The sequence below is a fragment of the Phyllostomus hastatus genome, unplaced genomic scaffold (assembly GCF_019186645.2).
Source record: "Phyllostomus hastatus isolate PE091 unplaced genomic scaffold, TTU_PhHast_1.1 phas_scaffold_1066, whole genome shotgun sequence".
Taxonomy (NCBI): domain Eukaryota; kingdom Metazoa; phylum Chordata; class Mammalia; order Chiroptera; family Phyllostomidae; genus Phyllostomus; species Phyllostomus hastatus.
In genome coordinates this window covers 11401979-11426469 of record NW_025334004.1, presented here as the reverse complement: position 1 = coordinate 11426469, position 24491 = coordinate 11401979, and the positions used below count along the sequence as shown (strand labels likewise).

The 24491-nt window shown below is 46.7% G+C and overlaps 1 protein-coding gene across 1 annotated transcript in view; it reads left to right on the top strand.

Moving 5' to 3' along the window:
- The window catches only part of HPSE2 (heparanase 2 (inactive)), a 639760-nt gene extending 622059 nt beyond the window's left edge, over positions 1-17701 (top strand). The window contains exon 12 of the mRNA XM_045854405.1: positions 17305-17701. Within this exon, the coding sequence (XP_045710361.1) occupies positions 17305-17470 (166 nt within the window). The 3' untranslated portion in view covers positions 17471-17701. The remainder of the gene's footprint in view (positions 1-17304) is intronic.
- The last annotated feature ends 6790 nt before the right edge of the window (positions 17702-24491 follow it).

Sequence of the window (24491 nt, the reverse complement as noted above, 5' to 3'; positions counted from 1 at the left end):
TGAAATGAAGCCTCCTACAAATGAAAATTTTACACACCCATGCATACATATACATATGTAAGTATAAAGACAGATACCACATATGATTTTACATACATTATACTTACGAGAGTTTTGGATTGGAAGTCAACAGGGATTCCAGCTGGAACCCTGAATCTACTCCACTGTGGAATTTTGAGCCCTTTGCCCACTTCTCTAAACTTGTTTCTCTCCTGTAAACTATTGCTACTTTAACACCTCTCTCATTCTAGGCCTTGGTAGCTCTAACCTTAAACTGTGCCTTTTTGGACTGTAAGCTGCCAGATAGGGACTGCCATGTACACGTTCAGTGCCACATCCAGCGCTGTGCTCAGTAACTGCTAACATCAAGAGCCCTCAGCGGTGCTGGGCTCTGGGGGTCTCACAGGAAGGGCGTGGTTTCAGTGCAGCAGACTCCACAGGAAAGGATGAAAGGAAATGCTAGGAAGTGATTTCAGCCTTCGGTGTCTCCTTCTCTCTTTTATAAGCCTCTAGGGCTGGATTCTGTGTTCTGTGTCTGCTAATTCCTAGCGGCAGCCTGAAGCCATGTTAGCTCAGAATCAGATGGAAAGCTCCTGGAGCAGGAGAACCTGTACTTGGTCCTGTCTGGAGGAACCTGGAAGAGGATATGGAGTAAGTCAGTGGAGTACGCCACTCAGGCCACTGGTGGGGCATTCTGGCCTGAGGTGTCAGGAGGAGGAAGACATTGGCACACTTTTTTGATTAGTAGAGAACATGTGGTAATTTGCCTTCTCTTAAAATTGCCATCAGGGCTGGGAATATTTGAGATCTCTGAAAGGGTTTCCCCATGTGAACTCAGGACCCAGGTATGTCAGGTGTTACTGCACAGAAAGTACCTTTGAGGCCAATAGTCAGGCAGAGTCCAAGCATCCTGGTCCACAGTGAAAGTTCCTGTTTCTCATCTCAGTGGGTAGACCAGTCGTAAGACCCACCACTCAAGTCTCATAAAAGACAGTTCTCATTCTAGGAACCAGACAAAAGGTGGGTGCTCTGTATCCCCCAGGTTAGGAAAAATGAAGCTTTTACAAAACTTTGGTGTGTACAAGGGAAGAGTATCCTATTTCTGGAATACATATTCTTCGAGGATGGCTGAGGGAAATGGGCAGATTTAATTCAGAGAAGAAAAATAAGGTAAGTCACAAGGACTTTCTTCAGATAATCAATGACTGCTAACTGAAAGAAAACAGATTTGGCTTGGAATCCTCTAAAATGACAGAAAACCAGCCAGTGCAATTTGAAAGAGAAAGATTTCACCACAAAATGAGCTGATTTTCCCAAGGCTTGCCTGGTCCGACCAAGGGCGGGGCAGGCTTTCTCAGGAGATAGCCTATCAGTCAGAGACTGAGCAGCCACGACCAACTCAGAGGTGCTCCAAGCCTCCTCACTCAGTGGAAGGGAGAGGCAAAGGAGTACTGCCTCCCACCGAACTCAGAAGTTCTGCTCTTCTCGTCCACTGCCCGTCCCCCACCCCGCTTCAGGAGCCTGTTGTCTCTGTGCGCACCCGCTGAGTAGCTTCTTCAAGCCCCTGAAAGGCCACATGAAGAGACTGCACTACAGGAGGGAGTGGTGCTCATATAAGGCTAGTTTCTCTCTAAAAAATCTCCAGCTTCAGGGCCCTTTCTGTCATGTTCTTGATTTCTCACCTTTCTGTGAGGAAGACTGACCATTCACACCCAAGACAATAATAGTTCCCCTTCTGGTTAAGTCAGAGAGCACCTTTGGGGGCAGCTCTACCACCTACAAAGGAGGAATCTGTCCACTGCTTCGCACAATCACAAATCAATAAACACTGTCCTCTAGCACGGGTAGGGAGTTTATTCTTCTCCAGACATAAATATCTCCAATGTCTTAACAGAGAAGCAACGGGAAGTCAGGCCAAACAAGTCAACTTACATCAGAAAGCAGGAGGGCCCACTTTTGGGGGGAAGTCAAACCAAGAGCAGGCGTTTGTTTAGATCCTGGTGTTCCTCCCTATGTATCTGGTTCGTTTCCATTTGGAGGGAAAACTATCCAAAAATTAGAAAAGAAGAAAACAGCTTTTATCACATTGACTATTTTATCCCAACACACTGACCTGAGGGAATCCACAGACGCTAGGGATCCTGGAGTGGAATGACATTTCGAGGTGTCCCAGTTCATTCCCCTGCCTGCAGACAGCCTGTGGCTAGAACATCTGGACCAGAAGATGTTCTGTGTTTAAAGACCTCTGGGGAAGGAGTGCCCACAGTTTCCATTCTGTCTGAATTGCATAAGACCACTTAATTATATAAGAACACGGGGGCCTGCTCTGCCTGTGGCTGGGACTTTATAGGTAATAAAGAGCTTTAATAGACATTATCTCGTTTAACCTTCTGAACAGCACTTGGAAGCAAGTAGAACAATTTTTCTCTCCCCCCTTTTAGAGTTGAAGAAACTGAGTCTCTGAGCAGTACGTGACTTACACCAGAGTCACATAACTATTAGGTGGCAGAGCTGGGAAATATCTAGCATTCAGCCCTCCTTACCCCAAATCCAGTGTACTGTCTTCAACACTGTACTACCCCAAGAGCCCAGTAATATAAAGGTATAATGACATAGTGATAAATATACATCATGGATGACTGAACTCCGTCACCATACTGTCAGGATTAATTTCATCTTAGGCTCTTTATATAATGAATATATATTTTTAAAGATTTTGTTTATTTATTTTTAGACAGAAGGGAAGGGTGGGAGAAAGAGAAGGAGAAAAACATCAATGTGTGGTTGCCTGTCACACACCCTCTACTGGGGACCTGGCCCACAACCCAGGCATGTGCCCTGACAGGGAATCAAACTGATGACCCTTTGGTTCAAAGTCCAGAGCTCAATTCACTGAGCCACATCAGCCGAGACAGAATATATTTTTAAAATAGTACTTTACTCAGCAATGTTCCCTCCTTTAGGCTAAACTCATCCCAGTTCCATTAAATATTCTTCACAAGTCCTAATTTAAATCCTTAAAACTTCTCCTCTGAGCTGCTTCTAAGATTCTGCTTCTCAGTAACAGAATTTCAGTATGAGCAAATTCTTTTTCTTAGCAAAATTGAATGATTTTCTATTTCTTCTGTGCTCTTCTCAAAGGGGTTATTAAATATCAGGAGTGATTATAAATTGGTTTGATCTGAGGTCTCTAAAAATCAGTCTCAGCGTGTCCTATTTTGACCCCACACCCAGACACTGCCAGCTGCCCCCACCTCTTGGAGCCTCCCTCAGAGGCTCCACCCATCTCTGAGGGAAGGTGCTGGCTGGGAGGGTTTCCCAGGGAAACTGGAGAGTATATATCTTCAACCATTCTTCCACTTTTATTGAGGTCATACTTTGTACCAGACACAACTCTTTCCTCTTCAGCAGCCCAATTTGCAGTGGCAATTAATCTGGCTAAAATGTTAAATGAATTGTGGTCCCATATCTATATCCTTGTATATAAAAACTCAGGAATCCAAGTAGACAACTTAGGGAAAAAGTCTGAACGTGAAGTTGAATGTGAATACTTCAGACCGGAACATCTCTTGATCGACTTAATGACAGCCCATGTCAGCACCTGGCCTTCAAAAGCTATTTAATGTTTGGGGGCAGGGTGACGCTCAGGTCTCTGCCCTGAAAGAGTTCATCTCTGTTATTAGAAACAAACAGCTAGCAGGAAGCAGCCCGTGGATGGTGCCATGAGACAGGTGCAGAGTATTGCCTTGGGGTGTAACAGGTTCCATATTAAATGTTTGAATTTCATATCTGCATGAAGCTCTCCTTCAGCTGCCATGGTTTTAGATGAAAAAAAAAAAAAACTCAAGGATGCTATGAACCAAGAATCTTATTGCCTATTCTGGGAAGAAATGAATATCTCCCCCTCCACTTATTCTACATACTGCTTTCTCTCCCTTGCCCTCATCTCTCTGGGATAAATTTTTGCTTTGATTTTACCTCCACTAAATTTTCTATCAAAGAACAAAATGGCATCTAGCTGCATGCCATTTGAGAGGTGTCATTTAATGTTAGCCAAACAGATTGGTTCTGAAAATACTGAAGTAACACCCAGGTGCTGAGACTGTAAAAATAACCTCATGTCCATGCTGAAACAGGCCCCATTCTGAGAGTGCATTTCCAGATTCAGAGCTTGGCTCGCGTGAAAAGTCCTGAGGGCTGAACTGACCCTGCCTGACCCACCACAATCTCTCTCTGATGATAACTGGAAGCACCATTTATTTTGGAACATGCACAGATATGGCAAAAGGAGCTTTGGGGAAAACCTCAACCCTAAAAATTCTATAACAAGACTTCTTACTCACTCAACAGCAAAATCTGAAGACCTGTTTTCTGGGACCAAAGGGCCATTATTCCATTGATCTCAGCAGACTCAAGACACCTAAGGGTCTTACTTCTGTACTGCGGATTTTGGTTGGTGCCTAGAGTTTCTGAACTCTGGTCGACCAGAGGTACTCCTTGCAGGTTCCATTATCTTCATTTGTCTGGGATAATTTAAATTAGTTTCTTTTTTAAATAAACCACCCTATGAGAGTTCTGCACTTATTAAAAGATTACTTTATACAGGAAAAAAATAGAAGTACTCTTAGAAATAAATACATGTTTCTTCTGTAACAACCCTGACAGAAAGCCTGTCAGCTTCTGCTTGATGAAGAGGCTCATCTCCTGAGCTGGCCCACTCTAGGACTAGATGATTCTGATTGTAGGAAGGATCTTCTTTAGATGTGGCCAAAGAGTGTTTTCTTCCCATTTCTTCCTTGCTGTTTTCTTGCTCTAAAAAATAAAGCAGAGTAAATCTATACCTTCTTTACAACATTTCAGTATGTCTCCCCTTAGGATTCTAGTCTCCAAGCTAAACACGCTCAGCTCTTTCAACCACTCTTCAAGCAGCCTGGTATAGAGACTGCTCACTGTCCTCTTTGCCTGGAATCCATTGAGTTTTAGAACCTTATCTCATGTGATTAATTATCTTGCACAGTTCAATTTTCTTACCTCAGACAAGCTTAGTTTTAGCAGTGTAAGAAGTAAGAAATGTGAACATTTTGTTATTACAATCTACCTCATCATCACGGAATAGGAATATTTTTAAATCTTTGCCAAATTCATAGTGAAAAATAGTATTCTTAGTTAATGTGTATTCTTCGAGTATTAATGAAGTTTAATTTTTAATTTTTATTAGTACTATATAGTTGTCATGAATCTTCTATGTCCTTTGCTTATTTTTCTACTGGGATGTTATCTGTTTTATTAATGATTTGTAAGTTTTTTCTAATATAAGGCAATTTCTCCTCTGCTATCTATCGTGTGTGCTGAAATATTTTCTCCAGTATTTTATTTGCCATTTTCCAACTATTTCATTTTTAGGGTATTATCTTGACATACAGAAGTGTTCCCTTTTTATATAGTTAAATCTATTTATCTTTTGTTTAGTGACTTCCATTCCACTTATATTTTTTATGTATTTATATTTCTGAAAGAAGATAAATATGTATCTTTATTTTCTTCCTAGTTTCTTTTTGTTTTGTTTTTATATCAGTGTTTTTAATGCATTCAGAATTTGTTCTGAGGTCCTCTAAGACGTAGAGAACATCATAGTTGTGCCTTCAGACTGAGAGAGTGTAAAGCAATCTGTCAGCTCATGGAGGGCTTCAGGGGCTGTTAAAAATGTCATTTTTAAAAAGTAAGGGCTCGAGTACGGGCCCCTTCCCTGGAAGACAAGGCCCTGCTGGTGCAGATGCAGCCACATGACCTGCGGCCCTCTGCAAAGGCCACTCTGAGCCCCTGAGGAGGCATGGTCAGCTGCAGAGGCTGGGAGCAGCAAGTGGTGGGGAGGTGTCGGCAGGAGGGAAGACTCAGAGGCACCGTGGGCGAACAGGAGGGCAGTACCTCCTCTAACCAACAACACCCCGGTTCATGTTCCGGTGCAGAAGGTCTGAAACAGACACTGTAAAGGTAGAAGTTAAATATATATGAGACTATCAGTTTATAAGAGTACTTATACATGAGGCTCTGAGTCAGTCTACAGGAAAAAGAAAGAGAAGTAAATACATAGAAAGAGAAATGGGTCTTACAATATTTAGTCAATATAAGCTTCCTCGCCGAACCTTAGAGGAGATGAACCTTGTGCTCACATGAGGGTGTTTGTGGCTAAGAAAGAAATGAGTTACAACAAAGGTATATAGCACTGTCTGAGTAAATAGTTACATATGTATCTAGAAACTGTAGTAAGGGTGCTGGATGATGTACTTAACCCCCTCGGTTCCTCTTGCCTAAAGAGCTTGCAGCACTCTTTGTAGGGAGCACTCTGCACACAGCTTGAGAGAAGTCTACATGACTGCATAGAACTTGCACTTCAAGAAAAGGACAAAGTTTTCCCCTTCAGTGCTAAAGAAACGCCAGAGTTCGTTATCTGTGTGAATGCGTCATCTGATTCCACTCTTATTTCACCCTGTAAAGCATTACACGCACGCTGCCCTGGTTCGTGCTGAGGAGCAAGCTCATCTCACTAGTGTACGTGACACGGGACAGACATTGAGAAAGCAATTCTATTGAAGTGGCAGAAATGCTCATTTCAGACTATTCAACAAAAAGCATGCCTTTAAAAGGTCACATCTTCCTCTTATGTTAAAAAATGTGACCTACTGACATAGTACTCTAAAAGAGTTTAAAAAAAAATGTGTGTTTTCTTCCAAATAAATTCAGAATGGCATGGTTAACAAGCTGCCTGATTCCCCTCCACCCGTAGCTGCAAACACACTCCCACCCTCTCTCACCCCTGGTGCTCAGTTGTGCTGCACTTGGAACCACTGGGGAGTTTTAAAAACCCCAATGCCACACCTCACTCAGACCAATTAAACCAGAGTCTCTGGGCTCGGACCCAGGCACCAGTCATTTTTAAAGCCCCCCGGGTGATTCAAATATGTGGCCAAGGTGGAGAACCATTGTCCCTCTAGAAAACTCGGGGAATAAGATCCATGCTAATTTACATCTTTAATTTCACCCAGATTCTGTTCTTCATTCAGTCACTAAGCCATTTTGCCAAAGGTGTGAACATGCCATGAGCTCCCCCGCCCATGAGTTCTTTTCGACTGAGTGTACGACTCCCCAAAGGTTTTCTTGTTTGTTTTAACTCCCTGATTAGTAACGGACAGATCATCGTGCAGATCAGAGGATTATAAAATGCTCTTATATTTCACATCTCAACTTATACTTTACATCTTAAACCAAGAAGCTTAGGGTTCCCGAGTTTTCACTTTTATTTTCTGAGAGTTTTTCATTTGTTTTCGGGTACAGAATACATTTTCTTCCAGCTTACTCCCAGCAGCTGGAATCTCTCTGCATAGCTGTCCGTCGAGGCTGTGCTCTCCCCTCCCCACCTCCTTTCACCTGGGGACCCTTGTTGCATAGATTTCCACTCTGTTCCAGGTGACTCGGATGAAACACTGGTAAATGCACACCTTAGGGTAAAGCTACCATGTTTCCAAGCAGCTGATTCCGAATTGAGAATCAAGTGAATTGAATGAAGTGAAAGGAGAAGACAGGGGCCACGCTGAAAAGAAGCGACCCCTACCTTCTTTCTTCACTGCCTCTAGAGGCTGTGGCTGGGTGATGGACGGACGCAAGGCCCAGGGAACTGCAAGGACCTAGCCCACCTCACCCCTGTAGCAGGGCCGGGGTGTGGTTCTTTCCAGACAAGTGGCTGGAGGGCCAGACTGCACACCAGCTGCCAAACGCCAGCAGTCACGTAGCAGGCCACCTCCTTCCTGCTCATCTTCACAGGAGTGATTCCTAGTCACCATACCTGACACTCTGACGTCTGGAACAGAACCTATACCACTTGGGATATCTTATTTTTTCCCATTGAGGGTACACCAGTGCACTTGATATTATAGGGAACACGGTCAAAGTCCAATAAAACTGAGACATTTATCCCTTTGATGTAGTATATTTGAATAGGCGTCCAGGGAGACATGACCTTATAGTAATGGAACTAATTTTGGGCATGGCTGACTGACTCTATCTCGTACTGTCACGTACTGTCGTACCTACCTGTGCACGTGTGTGCCTGCGTACACACACACCCACGTGCACACCCCTGCCCTCTCGCCTGACTCTCCGCCTCGCCTGCAGACTGCCTGCAGAGGGATGCCCCGGCCCTTGCCCCAGCCCCCGACCGCCCCTTCCAGCTGCTCACAATGAGGGTTGAGGAACCTGGTCCCTCCCCTGTGGGACAAGACAAACCACATGAAGGTAAATGTAGGAGAGTGGCAGGGTGAGGAAGGGAGAGGTGAATTCTGACCTGGGAACCTGGGAAACCCTTGGGGCTGAGGGCCATGCTAATTTACATGCAGGAGGACCTAGACAGATGAGACCTGTGTCTCGGAAATGCTGGAGGGAAGGCGAGTTTAGTAAAGGTTTGGGAATACGAAAGTTCAAAGGCCACTTTGTTTGGGGGTATAGCACGTCACCTCACAGGACTGGGATATAAGATGCTCTGTGGGGTGAAGGGAAAGGCCACAAAGATAGATTAGCGCCAGAATCCAGAAGGCCTGGAAATCCTGGCCAAGAAGCTGATTTTCCTGACGTCTCCCCCTGTGTAATGTGCTCATTACAGTGTGTCTGACCGCACGTCTGCGCGTTTCTGTGTTTGCTGCCCGGGTGGGTGAGCACTGCATTTGTTGTCATTAACTCTGTACAGCACAAAGATCAGTGAGAATATGAGTGATGCCTCTGACACACTGTTTGTGAATGTCGGCGATCGTGGCACTGGATCTTTAGAGTGGGAAGGGAACTAGTAAAGCACGTACTCAAGCCTCCATCATGTTACAGCTGGTTCGCACCGTGTCCTGTGGTATGGGTGTGATGTGCCTGTGACACGGACCTTTCAGACGGTCACAGAACCAAATATTCTTCCCAGACTGCCCCCAGATGACTCCCTCCTCTCTTGGGAGTTAATATCAGCACAAGTTCAGGTTCTTAGCTGGACTCTCGTCTGCCAAATGTGCTAAGCTATTTTAAGCCATTAGAAGCACATGGTAGGATTTCATTGTGACTTGGACAATTATTTCGCAGACTTGGATAGAACACAGATCAAATCAGGACCCCCAAACCTAACTGCAAGCAGGAAAAGCCTATATTCCCAACAACTTGCCTGTAAAATCCCCAGCTCTGCTTACATAAAGGAATCCTAGTGTCTTCTCTGTGGCACAGAAGCTCCATCCATGCCCCTCCTTGTGCGGATAGGCCCCAGAGAGTAGGACAGAGGGCGAACGCTCCCATCGGCCCCCAGTGTCCAGTGTCTCAGTGGCCGGGAGCCTCACAGATGATGTGAGCTTGTGGAGGGACAAGGGGAACAGGAAGCATTCCTCTCCGTTTTTCTCTCTTTCCATCTCCTCTCTTTAGCAACAGAGGAAGGGGTTGGAGTGTCTAACCTGCCACTTGAGAACCCCTAGAGAGGTTGAGTAGAACTCCACAAGCATTAATTTGAATGGCTATCATAGGCAAGAAGGCGCTGAACCCGGTGGGACTGAAAATGAAGAAATGAAAACAGTTCTGTTCAGCAGGCCGAATGGCTCCTGCACATGGATGAAACAAAGCCGAGAATGGTGCAGGCTAGAGGAGGGGTGGGGAAGGGGTGGGGGCAGGGAAGTGCCTCTCTTCCAGCTGGGGCTCTCAGATAAGGCCCCGGTGGAGGAGGCCGCATCCGATGGGGGCCTGGAGGGAAGAGTGCTTTTTGACAGATTGTACCAGATTGCAGACGGAGCACAAAGCACATGGGAGGAAAACTGCAGGGCACACTTGGGAGGAAGTAATCCTCCCCACAACCCCTGAGGAGCAGGCGCCGCAGAGAGGGTCATAAACATACAGCCTTTGGTTCGGCTGGGCATGGGGGATCCGGGACACTAGGCTGCAGTGGCCACTCCACAGACGCCCTCTCGGCGGAGTCGCCATCACTCATGGCTATTTCAAAGGAACTCCCTCTCTAAGCGACCCCAGATGCACAGCCCCTCGCAGAGCAGGGGAGGGGAGCAACGTCTCTCCTCAAACCTGGCCGCGCTCCCTGAGACTCTAACCTGCCCCTGACCTGGAAAAGGGCAGGGAAGCTGCACATACCAGCTTTCCAACTCGGCCAGGGGCCTCGGCGGGGACCACTCGGGCCTCCGAGCCCTGTAAAATGCACACAGGTGCGCAGCTGGCGAGTGGGCCGGGGCGTCTGGGATCTGGGACTGGAGAGCCCGGCGCCGAGTCGCGCAGGCACCGCCAGCCCGCCAGCCCCGCACCTGTGCTGACCCCCCTCTCCGCACAGTGGCCCGAAATCCCGCACCCCGGGCAGGAATCTCAGTCCGGCTTTGCACATTTGCTTAATATCAGCCTCATTCCAGGTGGATTCCCCTACCAACTGGACCGCAACGAAGTTTTTGTTGGGACTTGACTGAGTCTGTGGTTAGATCATCCGGGAGACCCAGCGCAGGGCTCACCTCCCGGCCTGCCTCTCCGGCACCGCCGGTGGCTCCCAGGAAGCGGGCCAGGCTCTCCTGCTTCTTAGGAGCCACCACCCGGTCTAGCTCTCCGGAGCCGTTGTGTGGAACAAGAGTGACCTCTAGTGGCTCGTGGGAAACACGGGAATAGTGTCGGAGCTAGGAGGTGGGCGGGTTATTGGGGAGAAAAGGAACCTGACACCCACTTAACCTGACGCCCATAAGCTCCCCCCCACCATGCACACACTCAGACTCGTATTCATTCTCTTTTTTCTCCCTCTCCACCAACCCCTATTCCTTCTTTCCCTTTCCCTCCAGGTCTCTCCCATCATTTAACAATCAGGTAGCTGAGACTCGAGAGGACTTATCTAGGCCTGCACTTGTCATGCACAGACTCTGGACTAAAATTCCAGCCTCTGGCTTGCAGTCCAGCGCCTTTTCTGCTGCCTGCATACTTATCCCCAGTCCTTTTATCGAGAATCAACTTTGTGAGTTGGTGTACAGGGGCGGGCAGCGTGAGTCTGACAGAAACACGATCTTCCCGTCTAGTGGCGAGACTGACAAGCAGTCAGCATCCCCAGTGCCGGGTGGTGCACACCGAAGTGCTGAGACCCAAGGAGTACTGGGCGATGTGGGAGCACTTGGAGGGACCTGCCCTGCAGGACAAGTAGGAGTTAGCCAGGAAAAGAAAGCCGGAAGGGTGGGGAGAGCATGGAGAAGGTTTTACGCAGAGGGAACAGGTACAAAACCCGTGAGATTAGAGGAGTTCTGGTTGGAGAAACTGCAGCACAGAATGAAAGGAGGTGGTGGGCCGTGGGGGGCAAGAATGGGCAGGAGCTACAGTGAGCCTCAAGGGGCTGGAGGAGCATGTAGAAGTCCTTGCTTATGAGGTCTTGTAAGGACATTTAGGACAGTGGTTCGAAGGTTAGGTAGATGGATAGCATGATTAGATTTCTGCTTGTGCGGGATCAGTCTGAATTTGACAGTAAGCTCTGCCTCGGGCCAGTTGTCAGGTTGTGGGCCAGCTGCCCAAAAAGTGTTCGAGCCAGAGGGAATGTTAGAGTTAAGCTGGTCTATCTTTCAGATTGAGAGGCCCTGCCTCAGAGAAGGGGAATCACTTTCTCAAAGTGGGTGAGGTGGAACTGGTTATCCCTAAGTCGTTTGACCTCCTCCTCAGGGCCCCAGATATGCCAGGCTGAACCAGACACCAGGTCCCAAGGCTGCTCCCCATGATACACAGACTTCCCCTGTCTCTGCCCCCGCAAAAGCCCACCTGGGGCCAGGTCAGAGTCCAGCAAATTGTCTTCAAGATTGTCAAAGTCATGCTCACTGGACCTGCTTTTAAGACCTCGGAAGAGTTCAGAGCTTCTTTCAGTGTCCGTTGCTAGCAAGAACGGTGGTAAAGCATGAAGACCAGAGAGCATAGACAGGTGGTGGGGAGGGGCAGGGGGGTGGCCCGGCCAAGAGGCTCCCTGAGAGACCTGGGGAGCAGAGAGCTCAACTCCAAATTGAGACATCGAATCCCATTTCAAATAGCACGGAAAATAAAGAAAACAACTTTAGGAATTGCAAGTAACCCAGACTTAGTAAAAACAGATGGTGATAAAACCCAGTTGTTCTAATATTTGGATAATTTAAATGCCCTCAACAGCTAGGGAATTAAGAGAAATAGCTCAACGTGGGCTGGGTCACTTAGCATCTGGTTTGAAAAGTCATGGGCAGTAAGGAGGCCCCAGAATATGATGAGAATGTGATAAGAACGGGCTTCAAGGGAGGAAACACGATCCAGTGGGTGCCGTCTGGAACCGAAGGAAAACATGAAATAGTAGAAAGAGGCGTCGGGAGGCCTGAATTCAAGACCGAGCTTAGCTACCTATTAGCCGCATGACCTTGCCCAGACCGCTTAACCTCGCTGACCTCGTCTCCACAGTAAAGTTACAATAATAAGAATAATACTTGCCGGACGTACTTCACAGGGCTCCGTAGCAACGACAAGGAAGGCCAGGTAGGACGATGAGGAAGGGCAGCAGTGCAATCTCAGCCCTACGCTCCCTGGCTGTGTGACTCGGGTGAGTTTTGGCCCCTCTAAGCTTTGGGCTTCTCATCTGAAACGGAGGGGTGCGAAGACCTGCCTCAGCTGGTAGCTGTAAGGACAAATGCAATAGTCCAGGTAAATCATAGCGTGGTGCCTTTTGCATGGACTGTGCCCAGTACTGAGTGATTCTTAACATTAGCATGATTGTGTTTTCAAATGTGCAGATTGTTCAATGCATAAAAATGACATATATTCAGCATGATATGATGTCACTGAATAACAGGATAAGCACTAAAAGAAAAATGTAAGGAAAAGAGAATGGAGGTGGTTAGGCCCACAGGCCACCTTTGTAATGGAGAGACCTTCTAGATTAGGACGTATCAGACTCACGATCTCACAAAACTGACTCGTGTTGTTGGCTTAGTACAAAATGGTCATATAGATCTTTTTCAAGGATGGGAAATGCTAGCAGTGGTTTTGTTTCAGGTTGGAATGAGGTTATCTGCCATCTCCGAGCCGCTGAGAGCCAGAGTGACTGGGATGTCAGCGAAGTGATTTTCACACACGATACCTGACCGTTTAGTCAGGGGCACTGACCTCTTTCCCTTCGAGCACAGGAGGCGAACACAAGGCCCGCGGGCTGCATCCGGCCCTCCACCTCATTTTATCTGGCCCAGCACCTTGTTTCCACCTGGCGGCAGGCAGCACCGAGCTCTCCCTTAACTATTAAGGGTAGTTACATTTATTACATTCAGCCCTTTGAAGTCAACCACGAGGCTGATGTGGCCCCCTGTGAAAATGCGTTCGACACCCCTGTCTTAGATCGTCAAATAAAAAGTGGTAACAGCCAACACAGCAGTAGCTGTCCAGTGTGAATGAATCAAAATTGTACCTATATTTTTTGTCAGATTGGCAAAAAATATTTTTAGTGTGCCACTGAATTTTAGTAATTAGTTTACGTGCCATGAGATGAAAAAGGTCGAAAATCGCTGTGTAAATCTGTAAAGACACTCAGCGAGCCTCCAGGGAACCTCCTTAGAAGTGGGGAGACTCAACCCAGGAAGACCAGAAATAATGCAAAAGAGCCTCAAAAATGCATTCCCTTGTTCAGAAAATATTTTGTCCCTACTCCATGTCAAGCATCTTGGTAGGCACCAAAGATTTAAGGACAAAGAGACGGTCCCTTTTAGCCCCAAGTTTACCATCCAGTGAGGGATAGAGCAAGTAAATCACAACAACTCAGTGAGGTGGTAACAGGTAAATTTGGGGTACAAGAGAGCCTAGAGGTGGGACTCCCAATGCAGGGGTCAGAGAAGGTTCCCCAGAGGGAGCAACACCTGAGCAAGGTCTACAATTATGCAAGGAGTTAATCCGACACAGAGAGTCCCTAGGCGGCAACCCAGAAGCTGAACTGCAAGTCATTTCATCCGATCCTGCTGAGGAAGGACACAGGACCTTTGGAAAGCGGGAGTCTTCCTCTGTGATGTCAACATTACAGTAATTGTCCTCTTAAAACTTGCGTTTGAACAAAAAGCACAGGGTGCCCTCACCGTCCCAGAAAATCCTGTTGGGAATTTCATTACAGTTTTAAATCAACTTGTTTCTTATTAATCCCAACAGCATCTACTGGCATTCACATTTGAAAGATATTTACTATACTTCTAAATGAACTTGTGTATTTTAATCCCAACAGTATCTACCGACATTTTCACTTGAGAAATATTATCTCATCTCTGTGCAAGACTTACTAGTTTTTCATTGCAAAACAGTCTTTGTTCATGCATATATTGATGAAATTGTTGCAGTAACTGCCAGCGCATCGCCCCCACACCCCCAGAGCTCCATGATGCACAGTCGGTTAGCAGTGGAGCAAGGGTGCTGGCACAGTCTGGGCCTGGAGAGGTAGCTGACACTAGGCTTCATTGTCCGAATGCAGGTGGAAGGGACGGGGAGTTCCTGGAGAGCTTGAAGCAGTGATGGCAATGGATCACCAGGTCAACGATGTGCCAAGTGTGGGGGCGGGGACTGTACTGAAATAATAGTTGATGGAGAGTAAGGGGCAGAATTGAAAGACATTAAAAGGGAGAATCGATTAGACTTAGGGACCCTGGATATAGGAACTGGGAGAGAAATGCCAGGTGACTCCCAGCTTTCTGGCTTGGGCAATTGGATGGGTGGTAGCGGTGCCAGCACAGAGATAACAAAGCAGAGAAGAGGGTTCAAGTAGATTTTTACTTTGGACATGGCGACTCTGAAGTTCCTGTGGGACAGCTAAGTGGAGATGTGTAAGGTAGAAGGACCTAGGCTAGAGATGCAGGTTTGGGAAGCATCGCTATGTGGATTGCAAAGTTCTGGGTATGGGTAATAGCACAAGGAGTATGTAGTGCAGGAAAAGAAGAGGTCCAAAAACAAAGACCAGGAACCCCAACATCTGAGAGGCAGGTAGAAGAGAACAGTCCCCCTGAAAAGGAAATGAAGGATGAAGAGAGAGAGAGAGAGAGAACAAGCACATGGGAGAAAAGGGGAGAGAAGGCAGGGAGCCGTGAAAACATGTCAGTGCCACAGAGCAGTCAAGCATAAGGACCAAACAGGGTGGGTACCCATGATGGCAAAGAAAAGAATAACAAAAACACCGTTTCTCACTTATATGGCTCATTATGCTTCCAAGCACTTTCACAGTTTTATTTCACTGTGTTCACACTACAGCCTATGTAGCATTCTTACAGATGCAAAAACTGCAGGAAGTGAGAAGAGATATTCCATAGCCATCTAGCAAGTTAGGAGTCCAGCTCCTGGGATTAGAGACCAGTCCAGAATCTTGACCATGCTCCTTGTTCTCACCCACTCCGAGTTAGCTTTTTCACAAGCCTATAAGGAACTCAGAATGGGGTCTGTTTCAAAGTAACTACCCATTATTAGCATAGAAATTAAAAGCCTTGCCTAACACACTTGGTTTTGCGTTGCCTAGAAGTCAGATGCCAGCACCCTGGGATCATCTGAATTTAAAAGGGCAATACCCAAATCCTCTAGGTGAGGGCTTGCATCTAATTCTGTATGTAACAGGGACATTGAAGGTTTTCAGGTAGAGAGTGATGTACATTTGAGTATGCTTTGGAAAGATTAATCAATATTGTTGAACTTGTATCTGACAGTGCCTAGGTCTGGTCACTGGATAGTCATACCACCTGAAACAAAATAATGAAAACACACTGTGAAGACCTGTCTGGGTTTTGGGGGGACTTTTGTTTTGGTGTGGGTTCTACAACAGAAACACCTCTCTTCAGCCTGCCCCCCATTGCAATGAGTAGCCTGTCTTCACCAGAGACAATCACTCCAATTTGGAGCAAGAGCTCACTGCATATTTGATGAGGTCAACACCTACCTTCAGATCTCATTTACCCCACCCCAACCCCTTCTAGAGGCAGGCCTGGCTCTCTACACAGGAGTCTGTTCCTTTCTCATTCATTCCTTAGTCATACCAATGAGAAAAGGGGGGCTGCCCCCGCTGGCCTGTCAGATCTGGACAGGGTCCCAACTTATTCATGTGGGGCCCGGCCTGGACCTGCTTCTCTGCCTCCTTCTCCATTGGGAGCAATTTACAACACACTTATCTCTGGGAATTCACTGCTCCGTTGGGCATGGGTTTGATTATCTCTCTCTAAACCTGTCTATCATTCACAGCACAGAAGGAACACTAAACAAAGACCTTCACATCAATTACTAACATTTTATTCTCTTTACAGCTCAGATGATATCACCGCAATGTTATCACTTGGAAGCTTGGGCCAGTCCCAGAAACAGTCATCACTATGCAATGCTGATTTTCTGAGGGTAGCTCACAGCCGTGTTTCCAGCTGGTGGCCTGGTTCTGGCCTTTTCTCCTGACCCATAAAACTGAGCTTCAGCCTGGGTACATGGCCATACAAGCCACTCGGCTGTCAGGAACAGCTGGGAGCTGTCTGGATTCTGGACCACAGGCCAGGGAGGGATGGTCTGTTTCCCTCCACTCTCTAAGCGCACCACGTCTGTGGCCCCTTCTCAGGGGTGAAGATGGCTGTTGCGCAGGAAGACTGAGAGCAGGCCAGACAGGGGAATTAGGATCATGAATGCCTACTTTTATCACCTTATACTCCATTGTGTTGCTAAAAATGGAAACATTCATTAAATATTAGATATGAACACTCATTCTTAGATTTAAAAAGGAGAATTGTTAGCTATATCTCTGTCCTTCAGAACAATCCTGTGCAAGCAAATGATGTCAATTCTTTAAGCTGTCAAATATAGTAATGAGAATTTTGAATTTAATAGGAGATTTCTGCAATCATTTTAAGCCTCTGCTTTGTTCCATAGGTCTAACTAAAGTGTTATTGTGATTTTTAAAAAATGTAAGCATGAGGCACTTTTCAGCTTTTGCATCACAGAGACTTGTCATTTGTCTAAGTGAGGTGTCCGTGGGACAAGGTGACATTCAGATCCTGGCCCCAGATCTACAGACTGTGTGATCCTGAGCCAGTCACTCAACCACTGCAGGTGGCATGGCAATAATGACAGTTTCTCCCTCAGAGTGTTGCCGAGGTGCTTGAATGTGTCATTAAAATAAAGCCCCCAGGGGAGAGCCTGGGCATAGCAAGTGTAAGTGATGGCTGTGCCCATCTGCCAGGTAGCAGCAGTGCGGGGCTGCCCAGGCACTGCCCGGATGGCTCCCCTCGAAGGCACTATTAACAAGCTCCATGCTGTCTTTCCTCACCACAGGTCAGTGCAGCTGAACGGCCAGCCCTTGGTGATGGTGGACGATGGGACCCTCCCCGAATTGAAGCCCCGCCCCCTGCGGGCCGGCCGGACATTGGTCATCCCTCCAGTCACCATGGGCTTTTATGTGGTCAAGAACGTCAACGCTTTGGCCTGCCGCTACCGATAAACCACCCTCACGTCACACAGTGCCCACAGGTCTGCTGGACCGCTTTCCACTCTTCTGCCCCAATAGTACTCTCGTTTTTCCAGACATCTTAGCAACAAACCAGTCTCTGCTGCCCCGTCCTGCTGGAATCAACATAGACTTGCTCTGCCCAGGTAGCCTGAGCATAGCCAATGGAGGTCACATCCACCCTTAAGGGAACTGTGGACACCGCCTGCACCTATAGAAGGATGAAGGTCTGTGTGTACAGCTGTATGTATCCTTGTACGTGTACCATGAAACCAAGCTGAAGCACGCTCCCTGGACCAATGACACTGCTCCCGGTGACTCTGGTCTCACAGCCAGGGCACTGCAGACTAGTCCGTGCTGCTCCCCTCAGTGACAATGAGCAAGGAAAGAACCTGGTGGACATTTGAGAGGCCCGTCCTCTTCCAGCTCCTTTCCCTTGTCTGTTCCCTGCTGTTGCCCTGGGTTTCCTGTCAGCTCCCTTCCCAGAGGGGAGCGAGTGGGTGAGTCAGTGCTGGCCTGCTGGGTGAGCTGTTTGTGTAATTTCCCGGCTGATGTATGAGCGTGTGCATCTGGGCTTCTGACAGCAGCATCAATCACTGGCTATTCCTCCGGGAAGCGGGTGCTTCAAAAGTAAAATTGTAATCATACCCCAGGTTTTATAAGAAGGTTCTATTCCTCTGTGAGTCCGGATCCCCCCAGGGCTGGAATGGGAGTCAGGTGACAATGTGCATTGAGTGGAGGGCCGTGCATTAGGCACCACGAAGGGCAATCGCCCTCCGCCATGTGGCTGTGAGGGAGGGAGTTGTCGTACAAAGAGCAGGCACACCAAACCACACCCACACACAACAGCAACAACCACAACTGAACAAAGCAAATAATCAGACCTGCCTTGAACTTGAAAGAATATTTATTAAGGGCAAGTCCTTGATGATTTGGTTGACCAAAACCATTTTTTAAAAGAAGAGGTATAAATCAAAGGTCCTCCCTGTTCAGACACAGCTGGCTGTAATCTTTCTGCCTCTTCACAATGCAGGTACTAGGTCATCTTGGATGGCCAGGTCCGCCTTGGCCTGGACCAGCTTATTTGAGTGGTGAACAAAGCTTTCAGTGAACCGCTCTGGGAAGGCTGCGTCTGGAGACAGGACTGGTGGGGAAGCTGCCAGTGGGCTGGGTGGGGGGGGGATGGGGGCAAGTGGAGGGAGTTGAAGTTCATCGTGAGGACCTTCTGGGTGGGCTATTGGGTCTTTGCAAACAATCTGCCCTTGAATGAGTTCCTTTTCTGTGGATGTGACTTTCTTTCTCGGGACAAATGACGCGAATGATGCTTTTTTAAAGGAGGAGACAGTTGACAGTGTCACAGGGTTCCACCTGAAGGGGCGACACAACTTCCATAGTGAGAGAAGGACAGGAGTGGGGGGAGGGGCAGGGTTGCCGAGGCCAGCCTCCAGGGAGACGGCAGAAGGAGCCTGAGGAGTTGAGTGAGGACTGGGGCCAAGTCTGCGAAGTGAGGCGAGGTGAGAGGTGGGAGGAAGAGGAAACAGGAGAGAAGGTAGAGGGTTCTCAGCTTGGAGAGCTGGGAGTTGGGGCGAGGGAAGCTGACAGCTCAGTTTACGTTTAAGGAAGAGAGTGGACACGGTTTTGACAGGCTTAGTATTAGTACAGAAGGAAGAGCACACTGGAGATGCAGCAAGAAAGGGGAAACAGGGGACTGGCTGGCCCCCCGTTAGAGGGATGCTCAGCCTGGATGCTGGGAAAGAGAGGAAGTATCGGACCCTGACCCCTGACCAGTGGCCTCAGGGCTCCTCAGTGGCTCCTCCTCTTCTCCAGAGCAGGCACCTCCCACTGAGGCTCAGCCCTGAAAGGGGTGGAGAGAGAAAGGACGGGAAAGAAGTGACAGAGGACAAGCCCAAGTGGAAAAGACAAATGAGAAACCAAGTGGTGGTTTCCCCAAACTTTAAAAATTTTGTGCACATGTCAAAATCTCTTCTACATACTGATGCAGGCACTGCTGCAGGGCCCCTGATAATAACCAGAGCAACCCGAGGTCCCCGCAGGCCTGGCCCTCAGCTACTCTGCTTCACATACTCGGTAGCCCCTGTTTCTCCTGTAAGGCATGCAGAGGGTCCAGAGCTTTTCCCGGGTCGCCCGGGCGATGGGTCGCAGAGCTCAGGATAATCAAGAGCCTATTCATTTAACCGCCACGCGCAGTGACTGCCCAACTCACACTCACCCCTTCACCTCTTCACAGGTCCTGCTAACTCAGTACAGCACGGCCTGAAAGCGCCCCTCAGACACAGGTTCTGTGAGTGCGATTCTTCACCAGGCCCCCACATATGCAGAACATGGGCAGTTCCTGCTTCTTCTGTCTTTGTACTAAATGCTGCTCCTAAGAGGTCTGTTTTATTTTTTAGTTAATAAAAAGGGAAAAGAGGATTGCTGAGATTTATCTATGCAGGCCTGCAACTCTAACTTTGCAACTGTCTTGTGGAAGAAGTATTTGCATTGTTCAAAGGAAACCAAGAAACTCAGTATAAAAATCACATCCCATAGAGATGTTAGTACAGAGCATCTATCCTGGATTTCTCATTTTGGGTGGGGGTAATGACTACATCAGTGCGGATGGCTCCTTATGATGGAGTCCCCTATCTCACTTCCCGCAAAAGATACCCTGTGGCAAAATTCAGCATCACCATCCACTTCATCAGGGAAGCAGCTTGGTGGGCTGGGCCCTGGGACAAAAGATCTCATCCACCAGCCTCCCAGACCAGATACTTCCTCCTAAAACATGACACGGCTGAGGTGATCTAAGACGTAGGAACCACTTTATTTTGAACCAGAGAATGGGCTTCTAAAGTGCTTATTTGAAAGCCTGATAATGTGTAATGAGAAGTCTGTGTCTTTTGTTGAGATGATTTTCTGCTCCTTCTGCCTCTAGGAATGATTTTCTTTCTCCTTTCTTATCGCAAAGGCTCAGAACAAATTCTCATTGTTATTTGGAGAGAGTGTCCCAATTCTTCCAGTGCCCTGAAAAAGCTGCAGCTGTGAGATATTAGCATTATCTGCAGATGGAGAAAAGCTTGAAAATACCAGAACTGAGCTACAGTGAGATGCAGGCCCGGGACTCCCAGAACCACAATTCCCAGAGGCCCACTTGCCCTCTGCAGCCCCAGCCTCTCCCAGTTGGATGGGTCCAGGTCCCACACCTATTACAGGGCACTGGTGTTTGGTGGAATCTGGCTGAGAAGCCTCACCAGCTCCCTGGGGCCTCCTGGGGTGAGGCAGCGAGGGGAGGCAGGTGCCCAGCAGGACTGGGAACCGCCGAGCTGCCAGCGGTCCAGGCCAGGCCCAGCCTCTGCGGGCGTGCTCCACCACGTGCACTCCAGGTCCCTGTGGTTGGGATGGATGCGGCTGCGGGATTCACCTTGGAAATCCACTGAGAGCAGTTTTATTTCTGAAAACAAAAGGGAAGTATTTAATCTCTGTAGAGGCAAAGGTGAACCAGGTGGATAAAATGTTGGAACAGGGAAGGACTTCAAAAATTTGAAATAAAAGACGTATCAATAGAGCAACCAAAAATAATAGAGAGATGGCGTGGAGAAGGCAAGGGAGGGATGGGCATAGACATTGACACAGCTTGGCTGCCTCGGCTTTCCCATCTCCCCAGCCTCAGCACCCCTGCCAGCTGCTCTGTCCTCCACCTGGAGCCCAGGGAAATCTGCTGTACCAAGAGGGAACTAAGTTTTCATTGTAGAAACAGTTCTTACAAGGCCCAAAGAACTGAAGCATTTCAATCACTGCCTCTCAGTTTCACTAACAAGAATACAAAAGCTTCTGTAACTGCCCCCCTATCTCAGTCCTGGGTAGTGAGTTTGTGTATTTGGGGAGGACCAGAGAAGCAATTTTTCCAAGGCCATCCAGATAAACAGAGTGGCAGGCCTGGGACTTGAACCCAGGTCTGCTGGATTCCAAAGCCTGCTCTCATTGCATTGTACTCTCTCCCCCGTTGGACTGGTTATGGCCAACTTACTCACTTCCCTGTGATGTCCACAGTTAGCTTTCTCAATGTCCTGTGTGTGTCTACAGAGAACCCTAGTAGTGTCTTCACCCAGGACAGTTGATCTCGGGTTTGGGGAAGCCACTGACAACTCCAGTGGGTGGTGAGTCTGGCTATGACCAGCCTTGGCTGTAGAGTTTGGAATCGGGGATGATCTTGGCCCACCAGTGATCCTTCCAGTCTGCCCCTCTCCCTCTGTGGTTTTCTGAAGAACAATTTAAGAGGCCACTCCCGCCATGAGCACCCACTGCAGGTGATGAGTCTTAATATTCTAAATCCTGGCGCTAAGTGGCCCAGCCAGTTAGCTGCCACGCATGCACTGCCTCCGCTAGCACTGCCTCCGCTAGCACTGCCTCTCCTCCTGCCACCACCCAGAGGTTTGGAAGTTTCTCTTTACCTTCACAGACTAATTTTAAAAGTCCATTAATCATTGCCACATGAGTAGTATTTGCAAACATCACTCTAAAATGAGAAAGCCGAAATATCAGAAGCCAGCAAATCAAATGCTTTGGCACCTACTTTCTTCCAAACACCAGAGCAGCCCCTGGGAACCCTGGGAGTATTTGGGAGGGACCGCCCAAGTTCCAATGACTGGCTCGTGAATAAATCCCACTGTCCCGTGCACCCAGCAGAAAAAAGGGGGCCCTTCCTTGCAGCCTACATCACTAATATTACTCTAATTATTATTCATGAAAGTTTTCTCTGAGTCTTTTTCAAGTTGTAAATGTTATGTAATAAATTATATTTTTAGGAGAAGCAAAAAGAAACCTTAGTTTTATTGATTGGAAGTTGGCAAAATGAGTGCAGAAACACCTCCCAGGGAATGCTGCTTCTCTGTGCAGGGGGTTTGACAGTTGTGAATGTTTTCTTCTGGAGAACAGATTATACCAAGGCTTGTATGTGCCCGATCATTGCAGACAGTTTGGTTCATGAGGTAGTTTATATGTTGAGGTGATGTTCTGTAAGTAATAAAATGTGAATGCTCTGACTTTCTGTTCTCAGGGTGCTCTGTGGGGAGAGGGAGGTGACCATTGTCCCTGCTGTCCCTCGACTTGAAGACTGACTGCTTGACGAACTAACACACGCACGGACCTTGATTTCATGGGGCACCGCCCTCTGCTCCCCTCTCCCCGCAAGCTTTGCCTCGAGTACTCTAAATGGAAATTAAATTTCATTATTCAAGTTAGGTGTCATTGTCTATCTTAGTTAAAGTAATTATTATCTGCAATAACAGGTAAGCCCCAGAATCTCAACGGCATAACATAATTTATTTCTTGCTCACAGACCATGTAAAATTCAGTGGGTGGTAATGGGGCTAATGTGGGCAGTGGTTCTGTCCCATGTAGTCCTTTGGGATCCAGACTGATGCCGGTTCTCTGCCATCTTCAGCACTTGACCTCTAGGACTCTATGGGCATCACTAAGACTATATTCTAGGCCACCAGTACATTTAAAAGGATTCGAGTCACACAAAGTGTATTCTCTGAGCAAACTGAATTGAAATAGAAATCTGAGATACCTGGAAAGCCTCCAAATATTTGGAAATTAATAACACATTTATAAATAACCATGGGTCAAAAAATCAAAAGAAATGTTAGAAAGCATTTTGAACTCATTGAAAATTAAAATACAAAATATCAAATGTTGTAGGTGCTGATAAAGCAGTAACTTGAGGGAAGTTTATAGCAGTAAAAGTCATCATTAAAAAAGACAAAAGGTCTCAAATCAGGTCAGTTTCTACCTTAAGAAATTATTTTAAAAAGAAGAGCAAATTAAATCCAAAATAAACAGAAGAAAGGAAATAGTAAATATCAGTAAAGAAATTGGTGAACTTAAAACCAATGGAAATTGATGACACCAAAAGCTGTTTGAGAAAAAATCAATAAATTCCTTAATGTGACCTGAAGCCTTCCAAATTTATTGAACAGAATAGAGAGTCCAGAAATAGATCCACACATATGGTTGACTGATTTGAGATAAATGTGTTAAAGTAATTCAGAGGAGAAAGGATATTTTATCAACAGATGGAACTAGAAAAATTAAACCTCTATATGCAAAATAATGAACGCTTCTCTCATACCATCCACAAAAATCGACTTGAAATGGGTCATAGAGACAAATGCAAAACCTAAAGTGATAAAACTTCTGGAAGAAAACACAGAAGAAACTCTTTGTGGCCCTGGCATAGGCAAAGATTTTCTAGACAGTACACAAAAAAGCACAATGCTTTCTATTCTTTGAAATACCACTGTAAAGAAAATTAAAAGACAAAGCTATTGACTGGAAAAAGTGCAAAACAGACATCTGATAAAAGATTTGTATCCAAATATATAAAAAACTCATATAAATAGTAAGCAAGACAACCCAATTTAAAAATGGTCAAATGATTTGAATACTTTATCAAGGAAGAGATATAAATGACATATAAGCACATGAAAAGAAGTTTAACATTGTTAGTCACCAGGAAAATGGAAATTAAAACCACAATGGGAGACATACATAAAAACAACTACATACCTACTAGAATGATTGAAGTTAGAAAAAAAGATAATATCAAATGCTAAGGAGGCCACAGAGCAACTAAAACGCCCAGTACTGCAAGGGGCATGTAAAATGGTCACTTTGGTCAGGCACTTTGGAAAGCAGTTCAACAGCTTGATACAAACTTAAGCGTACACGTTGCATAGAGCCCAGCCATCCCACTCTTAGGTGCTTACCCAAGTGAAATAAAAACACGTTGACACAAAAACCGGGACATAATCACAAATAGATAAGTTGGATTACATCAAAATTGAAAATATTTGTGCTACAAATGCTAAGTGAAAGGACAAAACACAATGGGGGAAATTTTTTGCAAATCATATATCTAATAAGGGACTTATATCCAGAATGCATAAAGAACTCTTATAATCCAATAATTAAAAAGATAATTAACAATTTAAAAATGGGCAATGGGTTTGAA